The sequence below is a fragment of the Anabrus simplex genome, chromosome 2 (genome assembly GCF_040414725.1).
Source record: "Anabrus simplex isolate iqAnaSimp1 chromosome 2, ASM4041472v1, whole genome shotgun sequence".
Taxonomy (NCBI): domain Eukaryota; kingdom Metazoa; phylum Arthropoda; class Insecta; order Orthoptera; family Tettigoniidae; genus Anabrus; species Anabrus simplex.
Window position 1 is genome coordinate 528,437,913 of NC_090266.1, and position 18,990 is coordinate 528,456,902.

Below are 18,990 nucleotides of genomic sequence, written 5' to 3' on the forward strand. Positions count from 1 at the left end.
TAACCTTGCCATGCTGGTTTCTCCTAAGGCAGTCAGTAATTCAGAGGGAATGTCATCAATTCCAGGTGCCTTGTTCCTATTTAGGTCACTCACAGCTCTGTCAAACTCTGACCTCAAAATTGGGTCTCCCATTTCATCAGCATCAACAGCCTCCTCATGTTCCAGAACCAAATTATCTACATTTTTACCTTGATACAACTGTTGGATATGCTCCTGCCATCTTTCTGCTTTGTCTTCTTTCCCTAGAAGTGGCTTTCCATCTGAGCTCTTAATATTCATACACCTAGATTTCCTTTCTCAAAGGTTTCCTTGATTTTCCTATATGCAGCATCTACCTTTCCCAGGACCATACAGCCTTCGACATCCTTGCACTTCTCCTTCAGCCATTCTTCCTTAGCTACCTTGCACTTTCTATCCACTTGATTCTTTAATCGCCTGTATTCTTTTCTGCCCTCTTCATTTCTAGCATTCTTGTATTTTCGTCTTTCATCAATCAGGTCTAGTATCTCCTGACTTATCCACTGATTCTTAGTTGATCTTTTCTTCCTTCCTAACATTTCTTCAGCAGCCCTACTGACTTCATTTTTCATGACTCTCCACTCTTCCTCTATAGTGTTTCCTTCAGCCTTTTCATTTAGTCCTTGTGCAACATGTTCCTTGAAACAATCCCTCACACTCTTTTCTTTCAACTTGTCTAGATCCCATCTTTTTGCAATCTTTCCTTTCTTCAATTTCTTCAACTTCAGATGGCATTTCATGACCAACAAGTTGTGGTAAGAGTCCACGTCTGCTCCTGGGAAAGTTTTGCAATCCAACACCTGGTTTCTGAATCTCTGCCTAATCATAATGAAGTCTATTTGATACCTTCCAGTGTCTCCAGGTCTCGTCCACGTATACAGTCGTCGTTTATAGTGTTTGAACCAAGTATTGGCAAGGACTAAATTATGATCAGTGCAGAATTCAATCAGCCGACTTCCTCTTTCGTTCCTTTGTCCCAATCCAAATTCTCCTACTGTACTACCTTCTCTTCCTTGGCCTACCACGGCATTCCAGTCTCCCATCACAATTAGATTATCGTCGCCTTTTACATATTGTATTAAATCTTCTATCTCCTCATATATTCTTTCGATTTCTTCATCATCCGCTGAACTAGTAGGCATATAGACCTGCACTATTGTGGTGGGCATTGGTTTTGGTGTCTATCTTGACGACAATAATTCTTTCACTATGCTGGTCGTAGTAGCATATCCGCTGCCCTATTTTCTTATTCATTATTGAACCAACTCCTGCATTTCCCCTGTTTGATTTCGTGTTGATAATTCGGTAGTTGCCTGACCAAACATCCTGTTCTTCCTGCCAACGTACTTCACTTATACCAACTACATCTAACTTTAGCCTATCCATCTCCCTTTTCAGATTCTCTAACCTACCACAACGATTCAAACTTCTAACATTCCACGCTCCGACTCGCAGAATGTCAGTATCCATCTTCCTGATGATCGCCCCCTCTCGTGTAGTCCCCACCCGGAGATCCGAATGGGGGACTAGTTTACCTCCGGAATATTTTACCCGGGAGGAAGCCATCATCAGTACATCATTCATACAGAGAGAGCTGCATGTCCTCGGGAAGTAGTTACGGCTGTAGTTTCCCGTTGCTTTCAGCCGTGTAGCAGTATCAACACAGCTAAGCCATGTTGAGTATTATTACAAGGCCGTATCAGTCAATCATCCAGACTGCCGCCCTTGCAACTACCGAAAGGCTGCTACCACCCTTTCGATGAACCATTCGTTAGTCTGGTCTCTCAACAGATACCCATCCGATATGGTTGCACCTGTGGCTCGGCTATCTGCATCATTGGGACACGCAAGCCTCCCCACCGCGGCAAGTCGTTATATATACAGTATATAAATGATACGAGTAAGGAACTGGATTCACTGATATGACTGTTTGCAGACGATGTTATATAGAGTATTAAATAAGTTACACTATTGTGAGCGACTACAAAAAGACCTAGATAGTGTTCTCAAATGGACGGCGGATAATGGTATGATGGTAAATGGGATGAAAAGTCTGGTTGTAAGTTTCACGAAGAGGAAAAGTACTCTTGGTTTTAATTATTTTGTTGATGGAGTGGTAGTACCTCATGAGGATCACTGAAAGTCATTAGGTGTTAATATAAGGAATGATCTTCATTAGGGTAATCGCATTAACAATGTTATAAAGAAGGGTTTCAGAACTCTTCACATTGTTATGTGGGTATTTAGGAGTTGTAGTTAGGATGTAAAGGAGAGAGCTTAAAAGTCTCTGGTAAGACCCAAATTAGAGTATGGTTCCAGTGCATGGAACCCACACCAGGAATACTTGATGCAAGAACTGTGAAAGATCCAAAGGAAAGTAGTGCAGTTTGTTCTGGGTGATTTCAAAACAAACAAAAAAAGAGTAGTGTTAATCAAATTCCGTAAACTTGCGCTGGGAAGACGTGGGAGTTAGGATGCTGATGCGTGTTGTTTAAGGAAGCCTAACATCTAGGTCATTGGCCCCAGGGAGTAAAGAGACGAGATGCTGGACTAAGTGGTATGTTCTGAGCTGTCAGTGGAGAGATGACGTGGAATGACCTTAGAAGACAAAATATGCTTTTAAAAGTAGGAAAGGTTACAATATGAAAAAGTTGAAATTCAAGAAGTCAATTTGGGGCAAATATTCATTTATAGGACGAGGAGTAGGGAATTGGAATAATTTATCAAGGGAAATGTTTGATTAATTTCCAACTTGTATGAAAACATTTAAGAAAAGGCTAGATAAACAATTGATAGGGAATCTGCCAGCTGGGCGACAGCCGTAAATGCAGATGGTCAGTCGGCCAGTCAATCGGTCCCCTTTAAAAAGAAATTAATTGTTTTAAATTACAATTTGCTTTACGTCACACTGACACAGATAAGTCTTACAGTGACGATAGAATAGGAAAGGCCTAGGAATGGGAAGGAAGCGGTCGTGGCCTTAATTAAGGTACAGCCCCACCAGTACTTGCCTGGTGTAAAAGTGGGAAACCACGGAAAACCATCTTAAGGGCTGCCAACACTGGGGTTCGAACGCACTATCTCCAGAATGCCAGCTCACAGCTGTGCAACCCTAACTATGCAGCCAACTTGCCTGGTCCCCTTTAAATTGGGTTTAAGGCAAGGAAGAAGGGGAAGATGATGATTAAATAGTATTCTTGGAAAAACACCATGTCTGGGGTTAGGTCTTCTTGCAAAGGGTCAAGAATTCATATTTGATAAAACTCTCTCCTAAAAAAGGTGGGCTGGACAAGCTCATGTAGTTCAATGGTTCAGTCCTATTTGAGGAGTCAGACTGTGTGTGTGAGTTGGAATGTAAGAGAGGGAGAAAAACATTTTTGATATGCCAGTATCATTGACTACAGGAGTAGTTCTGTTGAAGGGGTCTGTAAATATTTTTGAGTTTTTTTCTGACCATCAATATTGATTCTAACTTGATTTATATCTCTATGAGAGAGATGCATGTGACATCCATTGTCAGGAGTGACCTATGATATATTTCAAAATCTTCCTTGAACTTGCCATTTAAGTGACTGGAAGTTGAAGAAGTTGTACTTTATCTTGTCTCTGGAATGTACATTAGTGGCTTTTATAAAAAAAATTACAATTTTTCTTTTATCTGTGAGTGGAGAAAGTACTTTGGAAATTTGTTCCAGGTACCGTGTCACTATCTTTCTGGAACAAGTAAGAGAGGAAGACTACATCCCTAATGAGGACGTGAAAGGCAAAAGAAAAAATACAATTAGTGTGTCCGCCATTTTATGACAAGGACTCAGGAAGAAGTAGTTAGCCTGGTCCAAGCTGTGAGTGACGTCACTGAGTTGGGGCCCTGCTCCTTGCCGCTCAGCTGTCAGTCAGGAACGAGCTGGGCCTGCTCCGTTATTTCACGGGAGGCCTCCCGACAGTGGAGAGAAAAAAATGAAGATGATAGCGAATCATTTGAAATCAAGAGGACACTAGAGACTTATCCTTTCTCAAAATATCTGGAAGGGGTCGGCCGCCATATTTCACGCAGGCTAGATGAGCTCAGGTAGTTCAGTGGTTCAGTTGAAGTTGAGGAGTCAGACTGTATGTATGAGTCTCTGTGTGAGAGTCATTGCAGCTGAACAGCACAGTTTGAGTGGATTTCTATCCGTTTGTTCACTTCTGTCTGTCATTGTTCAACAGCCGCTATGAGTGAACATGTGTGTCTGGTGCAGCATGAGTGAGGTCGGCAAGGGACTGTAAACAAAGTCTGTTGTGAGTGTATGGACAGTCTACAACATACAGGATTGTGAGACTGTATTGAGCACGACCTGTGAACTAAGTGGCTGTGATAGTGTAGAGAAAGTATAATTGTGGAACTGCCTGAGAAAATACAGTAAGTGAAACTAGTGGAACAGTGTGAACATGTACTATATAACTGGTGTAATTGAGTGTACTTTGTAGTGTAAATTGTGTCCTGGTGTGTGTGTGTGTGTGTGTGTGTGTGTGTGTGTGTGTGTGTGTGTGTGTGTGTGTGTGTGTGTGTGTGTGCGTGTGCGTGCGCGCGTGCAGTTAGTAGTAATTAATAAGTCTTAGTCTTAAAGTTTAACACTGCCAGTGTTGTGTGTTTTATTTACCTATCCACCTTTATGGTACAATGTAAATCCTCCTTGTGAAGAATGAAAAGTCACCCTGGGTTTGGGTTGTCTTTTCATTTTTATCATGTCTTTATGGTACTATTTATCTTTTAACATGTCTGTTTTTTCTGTAATGGAATGAACTAGCATACTTAAAGAATATGTGTTTCCTTTTATAGGGTACTATCAAGAGAAAGAACAATAGCATGTGCAAGGTGCCATAGAAAGAGTGTCTGTATTGAGAGTGTAAAACATCTGACACAAAGCTGACATGGGTAATATCTCCTTTTCATTTTGTGTAAACTGCTTCTGTTAGTGTTGTATTAAACTGAGAAATTAAGTAACATTTTCAGTTGGTAACTCCAAATGAGAATTTCCTAGAGTTAAAATGTAACTCTCACCATGCAAAATTTCTTAGCCTTATTTTTTTAACTTGCAATTTCTTTTGTTCATTTAGCATATACCCCTTAATTCTTTGGTTAAATTCATTTGAATATGAGAACTGCGGTTCAGCTTAGTGCAAAGTGCACTCATGTTCAAAAAAACCAGAACACCTTGAAGGACTAGAGATAGGAAGTTCGTATTCAGAGGACATGTGCATTAGTATGTTCTGACTGACCGGGCTTCTAGTGAGAAGCATAATGTGTTTGATTTATTTTTCTTGCATTACATTTGAAATGTAATTTAGGCTTTCTTAACCGGGCGAGTTGGCCGTGCGCGTAGAGGCGCGCGGCTGTGAGCTTGCATCCGGGAGATAGTAGGTTCGAATCCCACTATCGGCAGCCCTGAAAATGGTTTTCCGTGGTTTCCCATTTTCACACCAGGCAAATGCTGGGGCTGTACCTTAATTAAGGCCACGGCCGCTTCCTTCCAACTCCTAGGCCTTTCCTATCCCATCGTCGCCATAAGACCTATCTGTGTCGGTGCGACGTAAAGCCCCCAGCAAAAAAAAAAAAAAAAAGTATGTTCTGAAGAAATGGTTAGCATTTGAACCATGTCAGCCCTCAGGTTCAAAGTCCACATCGATATCTCTGCGCACCACCATCGATTGGTACAATGTGCCTGCAGCTCCCGTTGTCGCTATAAACCGAAGGTAATGGATCAGTGTGACTTGAGCAGATGTGCAGGGTGCCTCGCAGACGTATGTGAGAACCGTACTGTCAAATGATTGAGTTTGAATGAGGGCACGTTGTTGGCATGAGAGAACGTGATGAATCCATCTGGGAAATAGCTGCTTGTGTGGAACGAAGTGTGTTGGCAGAAGGCCATAGAACATGATGTGATGGGTCTGGTCGCACCACCCAGACCACCCAATGAGAAGATAGACTCCTCATCCGAATGGCATTACAGGACAGATGCGCGTCCTCCTTGGCTTTGGTGCAACAGTGGAACCGTGTAACACATCGTACACTATCAGGAGTGACAGTCCGTCGCCGTTTATTGCGGTTTGGGTTACTGGCACGTTGTCCACCTACCTTTGACTAATGTGCACAAACATGCTAGACTTTAATGGTGCATGGAACGATGTCACTGGTGACAGAAATAGCAGCAGATAGTGTTTTTGGACTAATCCTGGTTCTGTTTGTTTGAAAATGATGGCTGAATTTTGGTTCGCCGCAGGCAGGGGAGAGGCATCACATTGACTGCATTCGCAAAAGACATACATCGCCAACTCAAGGCCTTATGATGTGGGATGCTATTGGGTACAACCGGAAATTAAAGTTGGTACGTGTCCAGGGCACTGTGACTAGTTTGACCTACATGAATGACATCCTGCAATCCATAGCCATACCCTTTCTGCACGACACCCCAGATGCCATATTACAGCAGGACAATGTGCGACCACATGTTGCTGCACAAACACGTGCTTTCTTGTTGTTACAGGATGTCAGACTGTTGTCCTGGCCCACACAATCACCGGGCTTGTCACCAATTGGAAATATGTGGGATATGGTTAAACGACAGGTGCAGCACTGTGACCCAATGCCAACCACCAAAGATGAACTGTGAAACCAGGCAGCATGGGTGGCTATACCCCAGGACGACATTCGCACCTTATACGCATCAGTGCTATTACGCATAGAACAAGTTATCAGTGTCCATAGAGGACCCATTGCCTACTTGGCAACAGGACACATGCTGAACCTGGGTGACTAAAATGCTAATTGTTTCTGCAGAACGTACTAATGAACATGTTCTGTGAATATGAACTTTCTATCTCTAGTCTTTCAAGTTGTTCTACTTTTTATGAACACCGATGTACATTAATAACTGGCTGATACTCCTTCCTCTCTGACCGAGTGTGTTGGCCGCACAATTCAAGCCATGTATCTTTTGGCTTGCATTTGAGAAATGGAATAATTCAATGCGAGAGTTGGAAATAGAACTGAAGGATATGAGAAGGTGATGGGTAAATGTGGAGAAGATGATGTTGTTTGAGTCATCAATCCATAGACTGGTTTGATGCAGCTCCCCATGCCAGCCTATCCTGTGTTTTTTCATTTCCACGTAACTGCTTCATCCTACATCTACTTTAATCTGCTTGTCGTATTCATACTTTTCTCACCAAGCTCGATAGCTGTAGTCTCTTAAGTGCGGCCAGTATCCAGTATTCGGGAGATAGTGGGTTCGAACCAACTCCTAGGCCTTTCCTATCCCATCGTCATCGTAAGACCTATCTGCGTTGGTGCGATATGGAGCCACAAGCAAAAAAAAAAAAAAAAAGAAAGACCAAGCTGTCAGTATATGCCAAACTGCTTACTACATTTTCACTGGACTGAATCCCTCCCTGCCACTTACCTTTCAGTAAATGATCCAAGTAAACTATGAAGAACAAAGGTGAAAGATTACAGCCTTGTCTAACCCCTGTAAGTACCTTGAACCAAGAACTCATTCGACCATCCTGCAGCCCAATTGTCAACATACATAAACACCTTTGATTGCTTTTAATAATCTACTTTTAATCTCACAGTCCCCCAGTACGATGAACATTTTTTCCCTCGATACTCTGTCATATGCCTTCTCTAGATCTATGAAACAAAAACATAACTGCCCATTACTCTCGTAGTATTTTTCGGTTGCCTGATGCATACAAAAAAACTGGTCCTGACAACCCCTCTGGGATCAGAAACTACATGGGTTTATATGCAACTTACTCTCAACCACTGAATGCACCCTCTCTTCCACATTGCCAGTGAACACCTTGCCTCATATACTGATCCATGAAATACTTTGATAGTTGTTCCAATACTTCCTGTTCCCATACTTATAGATAGGTGCAAATACTGCTTTTTTCCAATCAGGAGGTAACTTACTAACAAATCATGCTAATCTTATTACTCTATGAAGGCATTTCATCCCTGTGTTCCCACTATATTTCACAATTTCAGGTCTAATATCATATATTCCTGCTGCTTTATGACAATGGAGTTTATTTACCATCCTTTCCACATCCACCTCCTCCTCCTCCTCCCTCAACATGAGCATATTTGATCATATTCAAATTCCAGCAGATTAAGGCAGAATTGAACTCATCAAATTGGGCTCAAAAAGCTAGCACTCTACCTTTTGAGCCTATCAGTCCCACTTCAACAAATATATAATCATTTCATTACTTTCATTTTCCTATGACATTATATCGTGTAAGTTGCTAATGGTGTGATTTCCATGTATTTCATGTGTAGAGTTCTGCTTCCATGTATTTTAAGAGGAGGATGTAACAGGATAGGAGGTCTATAGGAATGTTCATGGAACATATTGGTGTAGCCAAAATTGCAGACTAAACCATATGTAGACCTGCAGGTTAACAAATAGTGTTTGGCTATGTGTTACCTTGTTTGTTCAAAAATGTATAAATTGATTTGAACCTCATTACATTATATCCTGTTTGTCCCGAGTGATGTTATAACTGTTGTAGCAGTTGTAAAGTGTGTCCATACCTGATGGACACCAGTGGAGAAAATTCTCTCGGACCAGCCCAGTACTTCAGTATTTTGACTGATTTTGTAGGTAGTTCCATACATTCTTTCAGCTCTTGTAAGATGTCCACATCTCTGTGATGCCAGTACTCCTGAGATTTCATCTGCTTCCAGAAGTCATAGACCCAAAGTGAGCAAGTTGGTACACAGTATATTTCATCTAGATGTAAGCTTACATTCAGTAGATGGTGGGTTTAATTACCACTGAAGATGAGCATGTTGTGACTTCCTATTTTCCCACCAGACAAATTCCAATACAGTACCTTAAATAAGGCCAGGGTGCTACCTCTTTTGTATCCCATCATCATCAAATACCTACATGAGTTAGTGCAACATTAAACATATAGAGAAAAGACGATATCAAAGAGATTTAGATTGACTTCATTAAAGTAATAATATGATCTTTTAAGTGGGTCAGCACACAGTGATTAATATTACCATACTTTGGGCTGATAATAAAATTAAGCAATAGAAAAGAAGCTCTCTTTGGATAGAAATTAAAGAAACAAAAAAGTTGGCTCCATACGTGACTGATAAGAAACTAAAATGAAAAACACAAAAAGTGTGAAAGTGTATTGCATGATTTAATTTTTGACCCACTCAAGTTTTTTGGAACTTGATCACATATCGATTGACTGGAAAGCCTAAGTTATTACCTTAACTCCAGCTAGAATCTTCTTCCCTGGCATTGTTTCCAATTTCTTGAGGTTGGGTGGGTGGGTGGGGTTGGTGTTTGTATGTTTTGGCCTAGTTTTAGAGCTGGATGCCCTTCCTAACAGCAACCCTACATGGAGATTCACTGTTGCATGTTTTTATGGTGCTTGGTAGTGCAGTGTACTGTGTGTAGATGAAGAAAAGTGTAGTAAGACTAACACAAGCACTCAGTCCTTAAACTACAGGAAATAACCATGTCTGTCTGTCTGTCTATATCGGTCCCTCAATCCTGAGGATTGTGATCTCTGAAGATATTTCTTTGTACCCGTTTCCATCCTCCACGGTCTTCTATTATGTGGGTAGATTGTATGAACAATGTCTTTGTTGCATGTTTTATGCCATCTGTTTTAATATCTTGAGCCATTAATCAGGAGATAGTGGGTTCGAGCCCCACTGTTGGCAGCCCTGAAGATGGTTTTCTATGGTTTCCCATTTTTACACCAGGCAAATTCCGGGGCTGTACCTTAATTAAGGCCACGGCCGCTTCCTTCCACTTCCTAGGCATTTCCTATCCCATCTTCGCCATAAGACATATCTGTGTCGGTGCGATGTAAAGCAAATAGCAAAATATATATATCTTGAGCAAAAGTTGGAGATGAGTCATAAAAGAAGTGGTAATTACTGGTAAGAATTGGAGAGAATAATGGCAGGAGAATATTTCTTATGAAGAGATAAAGGAGAAGTTAGGTACCAGCATGTTTGATAAAGCCTCGCGTGTTAACACGTTAACCTTAACTTATCAAATTAGCGTGTTAACGCCGAGTTGAATAGTTGTATTTTATTGGTAAACTGCAGAAATGCAATATACATATTTCAGATTGTAATGGGCTAGGAAAATGCATAATTTAATTCCTAGTTGATAACCAAAGTTTCAATCTTATTTTCAAAGTTACTATATGTGTGTACCAGTATTGGCATGACATACAGTTATTAGGTTGGCAGTAGGGCGTGTTTGTTTACATGCCATTCAAAGTTTTCCTTGGAGTTTACAGTTGTGTAACAAGAATTGAATTTAAGTTATATGTATTTCTGTGCCGAGTGAGCCACGGATAATGGAGCACCGAAGGTCTATTATAGTATTTTCTGAAGTAATGTAACTATAGCATGTAGCAAAAAACAATAATCGACTCCAATTCACATTATTTTCCTTCCCACTAATAATTTAATACTGATGGTTGCATAAACGGTGTGACAGATATCAGTAAAATTCCATTGTCTGTTATGCAGAGAAGGGAATGGGCACCACACTGCAATCTATGAACACCTTACGAGAACACAGAATATAATGCAACAGCAGATGGTATTGGTAGTTTGATGCGATAACTTGAGATTGTGGAGCTTGGACTCAGTACAAATGATATTTTGTATGAATGCCTTTCACTCCACAAGGGATGTCATCGTCTTCAATGTGTTAAATAGCTTCAGTGGTGGGGTCGTGCGAGGTGAATGGAGGAGAGCAGGTTACCATCAAGTCTTTGGAGGTCAAGAGGAAATTAAAATTAAGTAATGATTTCGAAGTAAGAGCATACAAGCAGAAGAGCCAACAGTGCTGACATGTATAGTTAATTCATAAAACCTTTCAGATCTTGCGCTGTTAAGTATAACAGTTTATAGTGACATGCTTAAGTACTTACTTTCTTGCTTGCTACTTATATTCGAGTTGTCACTGTCGATAATCAGGATATTAGGTCCTTCAAAATACTTTTGTTTTAATAATGTGCTTTACGTTGAGTGACACAGATAGATCTTACAGCGACGATGGGATAGGATGGAGCTAGTAGTGGGAAGGAAGCAGCCATGACCTTAATTAGGGTTCAGCCCCAACATTTGCCTGATGTGAAAATGGGAAACCCATCTTCAGGGCTGCCAACAGAGGAGTTCAAACCCACTATCTCCCGAATGCAAGCTTCCAGCTGCGCTACCTTAACTGCATGGCTAACTCGCTCGGTCACATTACCTATCATGGCAGTTGTTATACAATGTCATTCACAATAATTGTAACATTATTTACTAGATACCATTTCCTAGACCATCTGGATTCTAAGAACTGGCAAGATTTTCTTTCAGTCATGAAAGAAATGGAATATCGGTATTAGATAGCTTTTACAGACAAGGCGCACTCATGTGAACGCGCTCTCTCTCTCTCTCTCTCTCTCTCTGATACAGAATTTATTCTTTGTGAGCTTCTAGTGAGAAGCATAATGTGTTTGATTTATTTTTCTTGCATTACATTTGAAATGTAATTTAGGCTTTCTTAACCGGGCGAGTTGGCCGTGCGCGTAGAGGCGCGCGGCTGTGAGCTTGCATCCGGGAGATAGTAGGTTCGAATCCCACTATCGGCAGCCCTGAAGATGGTTTTCTGTGGTTTCCCATTTTCACACCAGGCAAATGCTGGGGCTGTACCTTAATTAAGGCCACGGCCGCTTCCTTCCAACTCCTAGGCCTTTCCTATCCCATCGTCGCCATAAGACCTATCTGTGTCGGTGCGACGTAAATAATAATAATAATAATAGGCTTTCTTGTTTTGTTTCAGGTTAAGGGTACATTGAAGATGTAGATTCTACACCTCATTAAGTAAAAATTATCCTTTCTACTTGGAGATATGTACTCTGTAAAAGTTGTTACACTTGTAACAATAACATTAATTTTTCTTCAAATATGAAGTACGTGTGAAAACTCTATGAAATGGAAGGTGTTGGAGAGAGTGATCAGGAGGGTAAAGCATCATTTTGGAAGAAAAATGCTAAAGCTGTTCCTGGCAGGTGGGTTTATGTTTATAAAGTTGGGGAGACTAATGTATCATGGAGCACTTTTTACATTATTTTTAAAACAAATTCTGAGTAGAAAATTTTTATTCCTGTAAATACTGGCAGTAAGTATCAAAATTTCACAGACATAATATAGCTTTTCTTCTTTCGTCATGTCAAGAAAACAAGGTGAAATACATTACGTTTCATGTAGACTTCACTATATTATTATGTCTATTAATGCATGCCGTGAAAGCATGAAATCTAAATATCAAAATTTCTTTCAGAATTAACTGATCCTATTTTTCTGTTTTACAATTCCATTAGGGGTAAGGAAATAGCTTGTAGCAAGATGTAAAATAACCTCTTATACCTTGGAACACAGGGAATATAGATGGGAAATATCTGTAAGTAATATATTTGGAATGAAATTTAAATGCATTTTTCATCATTAACCATTGTACTAATTTGATTTCAGAAATAGGGACAATTTGGGATGCATCAGCTAATTTAATGATTTTTTAAAATACAGTATCTGTGGATGTGTGAACGCTGTTAATATATAGCGTAGTGTGGTTTACACAGTTCATTAATATTACATGTTAATGTTATTGATATGTAGGTTAGTATGTTTTACGCAAATATTTATTAAATATCATTTTAAGGACATGACCTAAGTTCTAAATTAGGAAGTAATTTTATAATAAACAAATAAAAATGATTTTATAAATGATAAAATACTAAAGTTTGATAACACAGAAGAATGTAATATTTAGGTCGCGGATGTTTCGGAAAAGTCACTTTTTTTTTTTTTTTGTCTCTATTTTCTTGCCTGACTGGATTTTGGTGCAAATCAGGTGATTATCGTCACAATTAAATGATTTTTATTTGTCATATATATGCATATTTTGACTATTTATTGTCATAAAGTCATATTTTGAGCTATTTTCGTAGAAACGTCATATTTCGGCGGTTTGGCGACAGCTCTAGCTGTGCACAATCATCCTCAACTTTCCGAATTAGAACTAGTATTTACAAAACTGCTTCTCCGTACCACATCTTTAGTTATGCCTCTTCTATCAATATGGCGCAGGAATTGTTTTCCAACAGTTTGTCAGAATGTTTGGCATATATTAAGTCGAACATTGGAATTATATGGAGTGCAATTACTCGTTTAGAAGCTGCCAGCTTAGAAATTCATTCAAGTATTGAAATTGTGAGAAGTGTTGAACTTTCAGCACAACATTCATATGGAATATTTGGCGTTAGTGTAAAACGGAAACTTCAAAGCGTGGTTAATCGAAATGACGGTTTTCGCTGTGTGTGGCAAGATAAATGATGTTCTTAGAGGAGAAGGTACCAGTACCTTTCAACATAAGTGCATACTCGACAGCAGTGATTTGATATTATGTAAATATGTACCAATAACGTCTCGTGACGTAGAAAGGAGCACTATTTGACCTGCCACCCTACCATAATGTATCAAAAGACATCTACATAATTTGTTTCGTGGTGCTCAATTCAAACTTCAACGCATTTGAGTAATATTAATAAAATCTGGGCTTAAACATTCCAAAATATTTTTTAAAAATAGATTGATTTCTAGTTTTCTCGTAATTCAAACCACCAATGAAGGGTAAAAACATGTTTTGACTTTTCAGATGTTGTGTGATCTGATAATGTTAGCAAACTTAGTGCTTTATTGGTATGTATTCACAAATGTTTGAAAAGTGAATCAAGTAAAATAGACTGTGAATAACTGCTAAACATGTAGGCCCTATATTCAGAAAATTAATATGAAAATAAGAATAAAGAATTTACTTAACAAATATGTATCAAAGGAATTGCTGTTTCGATTTATAACTTATTTTAAAATGGCCATATTTAGGTTAATCATTTTCAGGTCATATTTTGTCGTTTTTACGTCATATTTCGTCACATTTGAAGTCATATTTCGTCACTTTTGAGGTCATATTTGCTTACTTATTTGGACTGTTTTTTAGGTCTTAAACATCCGAGCCCTAGTAATATTATACACATTGCAGTGTAGAAGAAAAGCTAATTCATTTGTCAGAATGCTGTGATTTATCAAAATTATGCATACAGTAAAGAAATTCCCTTAATTTAAAGGAAAAATACCAAACTTTAACACAAACTATTAAATCTTCCTATTACAAAAGTTACAGTTAATGAAATCAATGATGAAGAGAACATAATGATAATTGGGGATTTTAATGCCCAGGTAGGAACTGATAGGTCAGGTTATGAAGGAATTATTGGTCCATATGGATTTGGTATGAGGAGGACTGAGCTCGATAGCTGCAGTCGCTTAAGTGCGGCCAGTATCCAGTATTCGGGAGCCGTGAAGATGGTTTTCCGTAGTTTCCCATTTTTACACCAGACAAATGCTGGGGCTGTACCTTAAATAAGGCCATGGCCGTATCCTTCCCACTTCTAGCCCTTTTCTGTCCCATTGTCGCCATAAGACCAATCTGTGTTGGTGCGACGTGAAGCAACTTGCGAAAAAAAAAAAAAAAAAAAAAAAAAAAAAATGAGGAGGGTGAACTTCTGCTTGATCTTTGTACACAAAACCAACTTCTGGTGAAGAACTTGTGGTTTCAGAAACGGGATAGCCACAAGATAACGAGATACAGCTGGGATGGTCAGTATAGATCAGTGATAGACCTTATCACAGATAGGCCAAGTGTAGAAAAGGTGCATGATGTAAAAGTGATACCTAGTGAGAGCCTTGATAGTGACCATAGACTCCTCATTGCAAACCAACCAATGGTAATGAAGATTGGAATGATTTTAAGGCAAGACTGGTTGGTAGCGCAGATAAAATATGTGGAAGAACAAGCAGAAGAGTTGAAGAGAAAAGTACATCTTGGTGGAATGATAAAGTGAAAGAAGCCATAATGAGGAGGAATAAAGCCAAAAAGTTCTTGATGTGGCTTAGTCTGGCAGAAGAATCAACAGAAACCAAATAGACAACAATAAATTGGAAGAGATGGCGAAAGAATATAGTTACAGGAAGTTTGAAGTCAAGACAATTGTACGGGAAGAAAAAGGGAAAAGTTGGGAAGAATTTACAACTAAACTGGAAAAAGACAGTAAAGGGAATATGAAAATGATATATGGAATAGTAAAAAGTAAAAGATCAGATAAGGAAGCAATTACAGCTCTGGAGACAGCAGGTGGGAATATAGTTCGCAATATGAAAGATATCGGGGATACAATGGGACAGTATTTTGATAAGCTCCTAAATTGCCCTAATGAGATCTGTTGAGGATGTAGGACAGAAAACAATAGAGGAAGTTATCCCAAATACATGGACAGAAGTAGAGCAAGGTCTCCATATGATAAGTGGTAAGTCAGTAGGAGCTGATGAAGTTAAAGCTGACGTGATTAAAGATGCTGGTCCACCAGGAATACAGTGGCTGTATAGAGTTCTCAGAACAATATGAAAGGACAACAAAATACCTGAAGATTGGACAAAAGGGGTGATAGTTCCTTTCTGTAAGAAAGGGAGTAGAAGGAAAAGTGAAAATTACAGAGGCATTACCCTCCTATCACATGGCCTTAAAATTATGGAGAAGATCATTGAAGCCAGAGTAAGGGATATACTAGAGCCTATCTTAGAAGAGGAACAACATGGATTTAGTGCTGGAAGAATCACAACAGATCTGGTATTTGCTTTGAGGATGTTGGCAGAGAAACACTGGGAAAGAGGAAAAGACCTACTTATTGCATTTATGGATCTTGAAAAGGTGTATGATAATGTTCCTAGATCAACTATTTGGAAAAGTCTTAGACAACTTGATGTACCAGAGTACCTTATTAGGACCGAGCTCGATAGCTGCAGTCGCTTAAGTGTGGCCAGTATCCAGCAACAAGTAACTAATCTCATTTTGTTCTGTATTGAAGATACAATAAGTAAACTCTTTCAAGATTAAAATTATTGTGTCCACCTTTTCAATACAAATATATATTTTTAGTGGTTAAATTGTACATGAATGAAACACACCAGTTCGGGACATGTTTCGCCCTAGTTATGGGCATCTTCAGCCTATATTAATCCTAAGGTCAAGAATGAAAACTATAAACATTGGAACTTATAGTAAACTAACTTAATACTAAATACAATTGTCTTATGTTATTTATACAATTTACAATATGTACAGTATGTACAATAAGTGCATTAACCTTGCCAGAATTTATGAACAATGAATTACATTTTTTACAATGACCAGACCTCCAATTGTAAATTGGATTGATCACAGCTTGAATTGGGGCTTCTCAATAGTACTGACTAGAATTTATCACTGTGTGAGTTGGGGTTTCTTCAGCTGTTATAGTCGCCTGAGTCATAAGAATTTTTACAACACCGGAATCTTGGATAAAATCGTTAATATTCAATTTATAGTCCACATGTAGTTGGAAATGAAATCCATTCAAACGAAGACAACATTTGTGCCAAAAATAAATGAACTTTATATAATTGTAAATTTAAGAGGGCTTTCTTTTGTACATTGCTTTAATTTCATTTCTTATCCAAATCTTGTTGACCTTATTCTGAATTCTATTCGTATTATGAACAATGAAATTTGAATTAACTTATTTTATAATGACTAGAATTCGATTGTAGATTGGATTGATCAAGCGTGAATAGGGGTTTCTCAAAATGTATTGACTATAATTTATCACTGCGTGAGTTGGGGTTTCTTAAGCTTATATGGTCGCCTGAGTAGTAAGAAATTTTAACAATGCCGGAACCTTTGTTAAAGTCGTTTATAATAGGGTTTGAAACAGTTTGAATATTCCTTTAGAAAGAAGCATGGTTATGTTTTAAGGTTGAAGCGTGTAAGTAGGATACATATTGTTGATTTCAATCATTGTTTATCGGAATAAAAATATTCCGTCATTCTTGTGGATAAACTTCCCATTGGTGCATATTCAATCTGGGATGAATATGAGTTGTCTGTAACTGGATAAGAGAAAAAACGAGGAATTAGAATGATGAATGGGGAACCCAGTATGGTAATAAAGTAGAGTGAGTGTTTATCGTATGAACTTACTTGTCTTGTCTACGTTAGCTGGGATCAATTTTTCTGGTTGTGTCCATAAGAATGACGGAATATTTTTATTCCGATAAACAATGATTGAAATCAACAATATGTATCCTACTTACACGCTTCAACCTAAAAACATAACCATGCTTCTTTCTAAAGGAATATTCAAACTGTTTCAAACCCTAACATGAACGACTTTAACCAAGGTTCCGGTATTGTTAAAATTTCTTACGACTCAGGCGACCATATCAGCTGAGGAAACCCCAACTCACACAGTGACAAATTATAGTCAATACTTTTTGAGAAACCCCTATTCACGCTTGATCAATCCAAGCCACCATTGGAATTCTAGTCATTATAAAATAAGTTAATTCAAATTTCATTGTTCATAATACGAATAGAATTCAGAATAAGGTCAACAAGATTTGGATAAGAAATGAAATTAAAACAATGTACTAAAGAAAGCCCTCTTAAATTTACAATTATATAAAGTTCATTTATTTTTGGCCCAAATGTTGTCTTTGTTTGAATGGATTTCATTTCCAACTACATGTGGACTATAAATTGAATATTAACGATTTTATCCAAGATTCCGGTGTTGTAAAAATTCTTATAACTCAGGCGACTATAACAGCTGAAGAAACCCCAACTCACGCAGTGATAAATTCTAGTCAGTACTATTGAGAAGCCCCAATTCAAGCTGTGATCAGTCCAATCTGCAATTGGAGGTCTGGTCATTGTAAAAAATGTAATTCATTGTTCATAAATTCTGGCAAGGTTAATGCACTTATTGTACATACTGTACATATTGTAAACTGTGTAAATAACATAAGACAATTGTATTTAGTATTAAGTTAGTTTACTATAAGTTCCAATGTTTATAGTTTTCATTCTTGACCTTAGGATTAATATAGGCTGAAGATGCCCATAACTAGGGTGAAACATGTCCCTAACTGGTGTGTTTCATTCATGTAGATTTTAACCACTAAAAATATACAGTAGAAGTCCGCTATAGCGAGTACGGCATATAACGAGAGCTCCGTTATAGCGATGGCTTTTTTCTGTCCCTTCAAAATTCCTATATTAAACCGTGTATCGTCCTTCGGTTACAGCGAGAACCCTATCACTGGTGCATCCGTTATTACGAGCGATTAAGCGCGGGCGATTTTTTTCCGTTACCGATATTTATGCACTCCAGCGATGATATTGCATGCGATCGATTACCTTCAGCATCGTTTCCTCGTTATGTGCACCAGCGATTTCTCTCATTGACATTCGAAGGCGATGTCGGAGTCGATTAGTAATATCCGTCGACAGCTGTTCCATGAAGAAAATTCGAAATGAAAGAGAACATTTTTTCGTAATAAATGCGTAAATAACGTGTCCGATAACGGTTGTTAACTCATTAAAAATTAAGGCTGACTAAACGACCGCTTAATTTTGAGGCTAAATACTGCAATTAAATAAGAATGGGATACACCTCGAGATATGGCAGAGTGCTTGATTGATTTCAGAGGTTGGTTTATATTTTGTTGCGTCTGGTTAAATTACGGAAAGGCTGTTATGAAAATTCATAGCGAGAAAGGTATAATTTCTCTACTGGCGCTTGAAGTGTGTTTTCATCGTACGTATAGTACGGTTAATTTAGGATATGTGACGCTGTTTGAATAAGAAAACTGAAACGTTTGCAACAAAATGTGATTCATCATCTTCGGTACGGTATAGTTTTCTCACTTTGTGCATTTGCGAGCTCTCTCGTTGACATTCAAAGGCGATGTTGGAGTTGATTAGTAATACCCATCGACTGCTGTTCTCTAAAGAA

General features: G+C 38.6%; 1 protein-coding gene across 5 annotated transcripts in view; it reads left to right on the top strand.

Moving 5' to 3' along the window:
- The window catches only part of LOC136864204 (TBC1 domain family member 22B), a 276,001-nt gene that overhangs the window by 25,685 nt on the left and 231,326 nt on the right, over nt 1–18,990 (top strand). For 2 of the 5 annotated variants that reach the window (XM_067140888.2, XM_067140890.2), the window contains 2 exons: nt 4,838–4,933; nt 11,883–12,111. In XM_067140888.2, the coding sequence (XP_066996989.1) occupies nt 12,035–12,111 (77 nt within the window). In that variant the 5' untranslated portion in view covers nt 4,838–4,933; nt 11,883–12,034. Of the gene's footprint in view, nt 1–3,713; nt 4,418–4,837; nt 4,934–8,688; nt 8,766–11,882; nt 12,112–18,990 lie in introns of all 5 variants that reach the window. The other 3 variants (XM_067140892.2, XM_068226209.1, XM_067140893.2) reach the window with 3 other exon arrangements.